General features: G+C 45.7%; 3 protein-coding genes across 3 annotated transcripts; 2 read left to right on the forward strand and 1 right to left on the reverse strand.

Moving 5' to 3' along the window:
- Positions 1-406: 406 nt before the first annotated feature.
- On the forward strand, positions 407-4,285 carry PCYB_103610 (DNA repair protein; the record flags this gene model as incomplete). Its single annotated transcript, XM_004222910.1, has 2 exons — positions 407-1,843; positions 1,874-4,285. The coding sequence occupies 2 exons, from the start codon at positions 407-409 to the stop codon at positions 4,283-4,285; spliced, it is 3,849 nt and encodes a 1,282-aa protein (XP_004222958.1).
- A 1,396-nt stretch (positions 4,286-5,681) lies between these two features.
- Positions 5,682-8,126, forward strand: PCYB_103620 (hypothetical protein; the record flags this gene model as incomplete). Its single annotated transcript, XM_004222911.1, has 2 exons — positions 5,682-5,922; positions 5,977-8,126. 2 exons carry the CDS (start codon positions 5,682-5,684, stop codon positions 8,124-8,126), a joined length of 2,391 nt encoding a protein of 796 aa, XP_004222959.1.
- A 271-nt stretch (positions 8,127-8,397) lies between these two features.
- On the reverse strand, positions 8,398-10,519 carry PCYB_103630 (hypothetical protein; the record flags this gene model as incomplete). Its single annotated transcript, XM_004222912.1, has 2 exons — positions 8,398-8,475; positions 8,846-10,519. 2 exons carry the CDS (start codon positions 10,517-10,519, stop codon positions 8,398-8,400), a joined length of 1,752 nt encoding a protein of 583 aa, XP_004222960.1.
- Positions 10,520-11,219: the final 700 nt, after the last annotated feature.

Here is an 11,219-nt window from a genome sequence, read left to right on the forward strand (position 1 = left end):
TTTTTTTTTTTTTTTTTTTTTTGCAACGCGAAGACGGTTTTAATGCTCACATCGTGCGTTGTGCTCTACTTTGCGGATCAGCAGAGTAGCCTATTTGGTTTAGCTCATCCGTTCTGCACGTGGGTAGGTGAAGAACTGACCAATTGGCTAGGTAGGCCATTGACCAACTGATCGACCAACTGACCGGCCAGCTGACCGACCAACTGAGCAACTCCCCACGTGTGCTCATCACCGCCGACGCGCGCTGCAGCTGAAGTGAAGAAGCAGTAGGTGCGACCCGCAAGGGGGTGAAGTGGTGAATCGCAGCACGGAGAGAGCTGCTACTACATCTCGTTTTTTCCCAGCTCCCTCCGCAACGCCATTCACACACAGACACACAGACACACGCACAAACACACAAACACAAATGGCCGATTTCAGCAAGTCCAACTCGTCCGGGACTGTGAACAAGAAGCAGGCATCCATTCTGAGCTTCTTCAAGACGCAGGATGTGAAGGGAAAGAAGGTAACTAGTGCAGGGGGGGAAGTAGCCAAAGAAAGCAAAATCGATGCAGATAAGAATGGCGGTCAGGAACTCAGCTCGGCGATAAACACGCTGGACAAATTTGCAGCCAATGTTGGGAAGAAACAGGAGGGGGGAAATGAAGCAGAGCGAAACTGCGAAACGAGTTTCATCGCAGTGAAGGACTCAAATGAGAATAAGCAAAATGGATGCAGTACAGGAACCCCCCAAGCGAACCTATTCTCCGATGACAACGATGATGTGAACAAAAGTGAGGTTAAAAGCTCGATGGGAAAAAAAGAAATCGAAGTGAAGGAGAGTTACGATAAGGGATATGAAGACAACGCAGAGTTGAGCACCGAAGAAGATATCATTGTGAGGAAGAAAAGAAAAATTATAATAGATTCGTCAAGTGAAGAAATATATGACGGATCTAACGAGAGAAATGAAAGTAATGGAAAGAACGTAAAGAGGAAGGTACTCTCAGGAAGTGAAGGGGTTGGTGTCGATGGGAAGTTAAACAATCTGGTTTATGAGCCGAGTAAGAATATCAAGACGGAGGAAACGTTATTCACTAATGAGCAAAGCTCAAAGGATATTATAAATATCCATCGTCGAAAGGGAGAAGATGGGAAGAAGTCTCAAGAATTGGATACACTAAGGAACAAGCTCCTGAGCATGCCAATAAGTCTGTCTAATGATAAATTCAGACTATACATAGAACAATACTTCCTTTATTGCAATACTTTTGAATTTCCTAAATGGGTTCAGCCACAGTATATCCGTGATCTGAATTTAAGGACTCCAGATAATGCAGATTATGATTGCTCAACTATTTGGACCCCTCCACCAGATCATCCCTGGGCGGTGGAATACAAACAAGCTCACTACACCCCAGGAATGCAACAGTTTTGGAAAATAAAATCAAAAAATTTTGATAAAATAATATTTTTTAAAATGGGAAGATTTTATGAAATATTCTACATTGATGCTTGTTTGATGCATACCATTTGTGGATTGAATTGGATGGGTGGAGAACAGAAACCTCACTTAGGGTTTCCAGAACAATCACTACATATGTATGCGAAAAAGGTTATTAACTGTGGGCACAAGGTAGTCGTAATTGAACAGATGGAGACTCCAAAGGAGTTGGAGCAACGTAATAAAGAATCTTGCGGTCCGAAGGATAAAGCTATTAAGAGGGAGATTAATGAAATATTTACAAAGGGAACCATTCTGCATGATAATATGCTCAGTTCAGAGACGAGGTATTTGGTCTGTTTTCATTTTGACGATATAGAAGATGTAGATGACGGAGTGGTGGATGCTGGCAATGGGGTAGTAGGCAATCTCCCACATTCCTCATCTCAGAATGAGCGCCCATTCAGGAGCAAATGCAATTTCGGCTTCGTCGTGAGCGACATCGCTACATCGTACATCGCGGTAGGGTATTGTAAAGACGATGAGTCACGTATCGAACTGAGGACAATCCTCGCGCAGCTATGCCCTGCAGAGATTCTATACGCTTCCAAAAATATCAATAAGGAAGTGCTATCCATTTTTAAAAACATCCCAGCGGAACCTGAACTGACAGCGGTGAGTTCCTTTCCGAATATAATTGCCTCTCTAGATGAAATAAGGAAATATTTTGAACCCATCCCTCCAATTTTAGAAATGCATAAAGAACAGAACAGTGTGATCTGTGCATTTGGAGGGTTCATTGTTTATCTGAGATCACTTTTGTTGGATAAAAAAATATTTCGTTTCTGCAAAATTGAGCATTATGATCTTTTTAAGAGAGAAAATTATATGGTTCTAGATGCAACGGCATTGAAGCATTTGGAGATTTTGGAGACTCAATCTGGGGAAACAAAAAATTCTCTGTTTGATTATGTGAACAAAACATGTACTAATTTTGGAGCGAGGAATATGAGGAGGTGGATCTGTAGTCCACTACTCGACTGTACTAAGATAAATGAGCGATTGGATGTTGTGGAGTTTTTAAAAAAAAACGAGCATATCCTTTCCATGATCAGGTTGAAGTTGAAGAAGCTACCAGACATAGAAAGACTGCTGAACAAAATTTGCATTCAAGCTTCTCAGAGCGAAAGGGGAGCCGTCTTTTTTGACAACATAGTCAGCACTAAGCTGAAAGAATTCATGACCTTCTTAAATGCCTTCAAAGAAATAGGAAGCATGCTAATCGAAATTAACACCATAGAAAAAGACGAGGAGGAGTTACCTAAGCGGCTCTTTGAAATTAGTAACACCCCAGATAGGAAGAGTCTAATACAAAATGTACAAGGAAGCTACCCTCATATAGAAGAAATAACTCTCGAGTTTTTAAAAAAAATCGAATTCGATGGAGACAAGGAATATAAACCAGCGGAGGGATGTGATGAAGCCATTGATCTGATTAACAATAAAGAGAAGGAAGTCGAAAATGAACTCAACAGTATTTTAGCAAATATGAAAAGGAATATGAAAATCTCCTCACTCAAATATGTTCATGCTAAGTATAAATACGAAGTAGAGTGTCCAGAGAATGTACCCAAAAGTTTTTTAAAGAATGTAGAGATCACGTCAGCTAAAAAAGGATTTATTCGATTTCAAAATGATGAGATAAAGCAATGTGTTGAGATGTTGGAAGATATAGATCAGGAAAAGAAGGACGCCATTTATCCCTTCTTTAAGAAAATGTTTCACTTATTCTATGCTCATTATGAGAAGTACGTATCTGCTTGTAGACTGGTGGCCGAGCTGGACTGCCTGCAGGCCTTTGCCTTCGTGGCGCTGAACACACCCTTCGCGCTCACGCGCCCGGTTCTGCACCCGATGAGGCGGAACGAAAACGCAGGGGAGATCAGCCAAGACACGGGGGAGATCAGCCAAGACACGGGGGAGATCAGCCACGACACGGGGGAGATCAGCCAAGACACAGGAGAGGTCAGCGAAACTAGGGGGAGCTCCGTAAGCGAGCCCTTTCTCATCCTCGAAAATAACATTCACCCCGTGGTGGCCACGCTCATGCCCAATTTTATCTCGAACAACATATACATGGGCTGCAAGCAGGAGAACCAGTCCACACTGCTCCTCACGGGCCCCAACATGGGAGGAAAGAGCACCCTGTTAAGGCAAACAGCTATTTCGGTCATTCTAGCCCAAATAGGAGCCTTCGTCCCATCTACCTACTGCGAACTGACAATAGTTGATAAAATTTTTACTCGACTAGGATCTAGTGATAACCTGTTCGAAGGAAAAAGTACCTTCCTCGTGGAGCTGGAAGATATTTCGAACATGTTAAAGCAGAGCACAAAATACAGTTTGGCCATTCTGGACGAACTCGGCAGAGGAACCTCTTCCTTTGACGGCACAGCCATTGCCCTATCGACTTTGGAGCAAATTTCAGATGTCCTCAAATGCAGGTGCATATTCTCCACTCATTACCATCTCCTAGTGGAGGAAGTCAAACACAACAAAAAAATTTCAAACTATCACATGAGCTTAAGTATAGACGATCATCAGGAGAAAATCATTTTCCTATATAAATTTATTAAGGGAGTTTGTCCTAAATCGTTTGGTATTCACATTGCCAAGCTAGCTGGCCTCCCCAAAGAAATTATCGACTTAGCGCACGAGAAGTCCACCCTCTTTGAGAACGTAACGGACGAATTCTGCAAAATTATCAAATACAAGAATATTGTGCGCTCCCTGCTCAGTGCCCCCGACGACGAGAATTTGGGTGCCCTCTTCCGCAGGTACCGGGCCGAGTTCGCCTCCTGAGTGGGGAGAAGTGAGCACAGCTCAGTAGAAGTGAGTACAGCTGAGTAGAAGTGAGTGCAGCTCATTAGAAGTGAGTGCAGCTCATTAGAAGTGAGTGGAGCTGATCAGAATTGACTACAGCTCACTAGGAGTAGAGCGGAACCGATGATACGCCGGCGACGCATCAGTTTGCCTCTTCGTGCGCACCTAGACAAATTGGCGTCGCTACCAAAACGGAGGGAGTCCCGGCTGCCCCTCCACCCCCATGGCTTATCAGCTGCACCTTTCGCAGCGCCGAACGATGTACCTCATTATCATATGGGAACCCCACCCCCCCCTGCGAGATGATATGATCTTTCTCGCCCACTACCTTTTGTCACTGCGGGAGTGCCTTCAGGCTATCTCATCACACGTTTGCACCCCGAACTTAACGCTTTAATAGATTTTTTTTTTTTTCTTTTCCTCTATGGCGGTTACTTTCTCGTAGTAGCCATGACTAAATGGGAACGGACCCCCCGGGGCGTGGTCAAATTTGAGAAAGAAAAACGCCCAAAGGGTCTTCTCCCCTTTTTAAAACTCCATTTTGAAAAAAACTGCATTTTAAGGCCCCCCATTTTAAGGCCCCCCTTTAAGGCTCCCCCTTTTAAGACTTCTCATTTTAAAATACCCCTTTTTGAAGGGCTCTTCCACTTCACGTTCACACCTGGCCGCTGATCCCCTCTGAGGTGTGCGGGGGGTATGTGCGTCGTTTTCTTCCCTGAGGGGGGCACCCTTTAGGGTGAAATAAACTAACCCGTTCATTCGACTGCGCTTTTCATGTTAGTAATTACCCCCGAACCGCTGAACGACCTGAAAAAGTCCCTCCTTGCAACTGCCCATTAAGGGTGCCCCTCCGCTGGGTATATATGCCCTGATGGGGGGGGAGGGAAGTTACCCAGGAGAGTAGCCACAAGGCACACTACACCGCATGGAGCCACCTCACTTGGCACATCTTGCGGAGGATAGGAAAAGAACACGGGTGTTAACTCTACTGCGCTGTGCAAACGTGTTGGCGGTAACGGTGGGGGGTGCATACCGAGGCAGAGAAAATACACGCTTGGCTAATTTTTTTTTTTTTTTTTTTTTTTTTTTTTTTGCAGCGCCGACGCGTTTTTGCAAAGGTGCTCCCGTGCCCCTACCCAACGCGTCATTTGTGAACGCCCACTCGTTAGCGAGTCATGGCAAGCAGCAGATACAAATGGTGCAGGGAAAGAAGTCATATATTTTGAATCCCTGCCCCCCTTCTGCTTCTTCGTCTCGTGCATCCCCGTGAATGGCAACCGAAGGGAGTGCTCACTCTGCTTGGTTGGGGTGAGCATGAACTTTTCTGTGTGTGTCCGTACGCCTTCTGAGCGCCCCCGAGCAGCAGGGCCTAAACATGGGAGCCCGCGGAGTGCTCACTCTGCTGTTCTGCATGTTGTACGGGACAGGGCTGATTGGCGAACAGGTAAGCGGGGTGTTCGCAAGGGAGAAGGCGAAGTTGTTGAAGATAGGCAGATCGGAAAGGGGGCTCCATTCTCCATTACGTATTGGAAGAACGAAAGAAGGATTCATCAAATGTATTGTTGGAGGAAAGGAGAGAAAGAATATCCACGAGATGGTGAACTTCACCCGAGGGAGTAATAACCCTACCAACCGGAGAGAGATGTCCCTTTTTTTTAGTGAATACCCAGAGGCGCTTTCCTCCTCCTCCTGCATATGGGCCAACAATCATGGGGGGTTCACTCCAAGGGGGGTCCAAAACAGAAGTGAGATGAACATCACAGGTAGAGTGTATCGAAATAATGGGATGAGTTTGATGCGTCAAATGAGGGGACATAGATCTGCTTTTTTCAGATTGGGAGCCAAAATGCCAGTAATCACGGTGAATAGGAAGCTCTTCCCGAGGGAGTACAGCACAGATTACGAAGATATCTTACGCAAGTTCAACGTAACCTACATCAATTACAAGACCAGGTTGAGAAGTAAAAAAGAAATAGATATACGGGCCATCGATGACTTGTATGGGCAAATATATGACAGCAATGTGTTGAAGAAACAGTTCTACTTTTTCCTTTATCACGATGACATAAATACATGTCACAGAATTTTAAACGAAAATAGAAACGTCTTAACGAGGGAGGAGTCATTTCAAATGCTAAACAGCTTGCCCTATATCTTTTTCAATCATCTACATTATGTCTACCCCACGGAGGATAATGTGGACCTCGTGCTCTCCAAGCTGTTGAAGACTTACCTATTCCAGTATTCTAATGACAAGAATATCGATTTTTTGAACTTCAAATATAAGTATAACGAGTTGGATGAATACTGCCAGGGGTTGGAGCGGGAGTTCCTCGCGGGGGAGGTTAGCGGCGCGGAAGACACCCCCATGGCAGATGGCAGAAGGGAATCCACCCACATGGCAGATGGCAGCGCGGAAGACACCCCCATGGCAGATGGCAGAAGGGAATCCACCCACATGGCAGATGGCAGCGCGGAATCCACCCACATGGCAGATGGCAGCGCGGAATCCACCCACATGGCAGATGGCAGCAGGGAGAAATCCACCCCGAGTGACGCCAAGGGGTCGGCCATCTACGACGACGGGCAGGACACCAACTACGAGCGCAAGTACAGACACATGTCCTACGACTACAAAATCATCGAGTCTACGAGCAAGTACAAAGAGCTCATGGAGAGGTTCAGAAAGTACCCAAAAAGCATCAAGCTGCAGAAGGTACAACAGCTGTACACGAAAATAATTAGCATGAAGGCGAATAAACTGTTTGAGGCATTTAGGAAGCACGAAAGTGTGAAAAGGAACGAAGACAGGAAAATCTACAGAAATGCAAAAATGAGATTAGACACAGAAAAGCTAACCCCTTATCTAAATGAACCGATCAAGTATGACCCCAAGGAAAAACAAAGAGTGAACGAGTTGTTTCATAAGTATGTAAAGGAAAAGAACCTGACCAAAGCTGCTCTTATCATAAGGAAATATACCAATTTGATTGATACTAAGGAAAAGAAGAGCCAACAAATAATGAAAGAATTTCTACGTCTACATGAGTATATATATAAATGCAATAAGTATAGCGTAGAAGAACTGGCTCACTTGAGGATGATTTATTATTCAACTGTACAGAAGCCGAGAGTTATTCGAAAAATATGTGAAGTAGGCATGTGGGAACAGGGAGAAAACGCTACTCATAAGGAGGTATACGAAAGGCAATTAAATGAGTATTTGCAAAAGAGGGAGGCTCTACGTGATGAAAGAATGAAGAAAAAAAATATCGATATGGATCAAATACGAGACTTCAGTTCGGCATATCCCATGGAATGGCTACCTGTTCTCTACAAAGATATGTTTGAACAGATCGAACGGGAAAAGAATTTAAAAAATTTCGAGAGGAAAGGTGTCCTTAGCAGGAAGAGTGATTCCATCAGGAGGATGTTTTCCCCAGGGGGGGCCGATAGGGCTACTGGCGACGCCTCTCCGGGGATGGCATCTCAGGACCAGCACAGAGGCAAGGACTTCACGCAGGACCAGTACAGAAGTAAGGACTTCACGCAGGACCAGCACAGAGGTAAAGATCCCACCCATGACCAGCACAGAAGCAAAGACCTCACTCATGACCAGCACAGAAGCAAGGACCTCACTCATGACCTTCTGAATGTGAAGAACGAACTCAAGTTTGGCCGCAACGTCCTGAATTACAAGAAGAAAATTTTGGGCAAGAACAAGCGCAAGCGGGCGGAGGCCTCCAAAGGGGGCGCCCCCGGAGGAGGAGGAGGGAAGTCTGCCAAGGGGAGCGGGGACTCCACCGAGAAGGATTCGTAATATGCCCACAGAGACGGGTTCGTAATATGCCCTCCGACGCTGATTCGTATTATGCTCTCCGACGCTCATTCGTATTATGCCCAACGCGCCGTCTCCTACCGAGCGCATGCACCGTGTATCGCCCCTTTTCGCTCTTCCGTGCGTACAACGGAGGAAATTTTGGACACAACCATGTTGGGGGGCTGCAGCTGTGTGGCTAAGCGACCACCACATGGTTCCCTTTAAAAAAAAAATTTGAAACTTTTAATCCGTAAGTTAATTAAAAAGATGTCTACAAATATGGATCCTCGTCGGGGACCAAATAGGAAAGACGAGGGGTACAGGGACCGGCGCCGGTCCGTGTGCTCCTCTGGGGGGGTGAAAAAAAAATATGACAAAATTGGAGAGGCGGCTGGGCGAGGAGGGGGCAGGTACGCGCCGGATGAGAGAAAGATGTGCTGCAGGTGCGCAGCGTGTATGCAGCGGATAAGCGGCGAATATGCAGCGGATAAGCAGCGGATACGCAGCGGATACGCGCATGTCGGTTTGCACGCCTCCCCCCCCAGCTGTGCACCCAGCTAGAAGCGCCCCCTGAAGTAAAAGAACAAAGAGAAAGAAACAAACACAAGCGAAATGAAATAATTCATCGTAACGTGAAAATCTTTAAAATAAATGGATGATATATATATATTAAACAACAAACTGATTGGAGTGACAAAAAAGCGGGAGAAGCTTCCCACATGTTTGATAAAAACGGATGTTATTATCCCGCCGATGCTGTTTAGGATTATCAGCAAGGCAACGTATAGGAACTCCTTTACAGAGTTAAAATGGTTGGAAAAAAAAAGAGTCACTCCGTTTGGCGGAGGCCCGTCATCTGGTTGTTCCTCCCCGTCGCGGGGTGCACCCATGGGGCGATGCTGCTTTGGGTTTGCGGCGTTTTCCTTTATCACTTCCTCCCTAGCGGCGTTTTCCTTTATCACTTCCTCCCTCGCGGCGTTTTCCTTCACGGCTTCTTCCCTCGCGGTGTATTCCTTCATGACTTCCTCCCTCGCGGCGTTTTCGTTCATGACATCCTCCCTCGGAGCTTCCCCCCCCTGGGCAAACCGCCTAAACACTGATGATATGTCCAAGTGACTCGTGGAGAGACTCAAAATGATGGTAAAAAACGCCAAGCACATATTCTGAAACCAAAAGGAGTATCTATAGTTGAGGTAGAGTAACTCGAGGAAAACGGTGGAGAACCCACTGGTGAAGGTTGCCAAAAAGGTTGCCAGGATACCTATTATGATTTTATTTCGTGTAGTTTTCTCCGGCTTCACCATGTTATGGGGGGTATACTCATCCTGAGGCTGGTGCCCATATGGAGGGGTATCATCCCTCGTTGTAGTCCTCACCTTACATGCTTCCACGTCACTTTGAACCCCGTCTGTCGAGATTCTCCTGGAAGAACTTACTATATCGTAGTAATTCTTCTCGAGGTCAGGGTCAGATAGGGGGTGATGGCACGAATTTTTGTTTAACCTATTTAGGAAGACTTTCCTTTTTTTTAATACTCTGTAAAGGGTAGAGAAATCGAATCGGGTATTCTTATTCAAAGACTTCTTCTTTAAGTTGTAAAGCAGAATTCCCCCCAGGTCCTCCACGTGGTTGTCTTTTAAAGGGAGAACGTTCCAGGTTTGCTTAGTATGAGTGTCGATCGGTCCGCCCCTGCTGTCTTCGTCGATCGGTTTGCCCCTTCTGTGCGTGCCATTCCCCAGGTTGTAGTCCTTCAGACACACCAGCGAGAGGAACAGGAACACGATCGAAATCAGCTGCGAAATTTTTATTCGCCTCTTCAAAAGAATATAAGTAAAAATGACTACTACGAGGATCCTAAACTGGTAGAGAAGCTGGAACAAGGGGATAGGAATACTTGACATGGAGATGTAAAAAAATATGTTCTGAAAATAGTACATGATGCTCGGAATGGTTAGGGAGACAACGTAACTCTTCTTCTTCGTCAATATCTCAGTGATGTTATCTCGAACCGATGTTAGATTGAACTTATTCTCATGGAAATAGAAGAAGCTGGATATTATCAGCTTCATTATTTCTGTCATGAAAATAATACTTTCTTCCTTCAGTTTGTGGTTTATCTTTTCCAGCTTCATGGTTTTTATGGTCAGGTAAATGAGCAGTGTGTGCACTATGAGTACTACAAAGAGGGTTGCCTTAATGAGGGTGTTTTTCTCTTGGGGGGAGCTCACCTCGCCGGCCCCTCCATCTGGCGGTCCTTTTGGCGGTCCATTGGCTACTCCTTTTGGCCGTCCTTTTTCCGCTCCATTTGCCGCTCCATTTTCCGCTTTACTTACCCCCTGATGCCCCCCCCTACACTGCAATCTCTGCCGCAGTGCCGATTGCGCTCCCTCCATTTTGTGTACCCTCTGATGGCGCGAAACGAGTTGGGGCGGACATGAGCGATTAGCCGTTTGCCGCTTTCTTTTTAAGGGTCCATGTGCCGTCTCATCACAAGGGGGGATATACGTAGAGGGGAGAAAAACGCAGATCAAGGAGGAGTGAACGGGCTGTGGACTACATCTAACATGTCGCTCGGCGGTCTGGTAGCTTCCTCACGATGGAACTCTCCCACCATGGAGCTTTCTCACCTCGCCGCTTTATCAGATCACCCTTTTTATATACATTTATTCACTCCATCTGTAGAGCGCAATCGGGATGCTCTGACGAAATGAGGAGTGGATAACGCGAAAAAGGGAAAACTTGCAAGGTAATCAAAGAAGCTAGCTCACCCGTTCATCGCTCGCCGCTCACTACTCGCCGCTCTCTTGTTCGCTCATCTCAAGTTGGTAATGGTTATTCTAAGTTCAGTCGATACGATAACCGCGTCGGAGCCTAATAGGAAGTCACAACTTATCAGCGAAAAAAAAAAGAAAAAAAACAACGAAAAAAGGCGCTATCCGTTTAACGGGACAAAGTAAAAAGTAATATGCTACATGTAACCTCACTCCTGCAAACTTACTGATGTAGATATAACTTTGGACGTGCGAGGGAAAAAAGGCATCAAAGGTGACAACTTTTTTTCTCTCTCAATCGACTAGCCCCCAAAAAAAAAAA

The sequence above is a fragment of the Plasmodium cynomolgi genome, chromosome 10 (genome assembly GCF_000321355.1).
Source record: "Plasmodium cynomolgi strain B DNA, chromosome 10, whole genome shotgun sequence".
Taxonomy (NCBI): Eukaryota; Apicomplexa; class Aconoidasida; order Haemosporida; family Plasmodiidae; genus Plasmodium; species Plasmodium cynomolgi.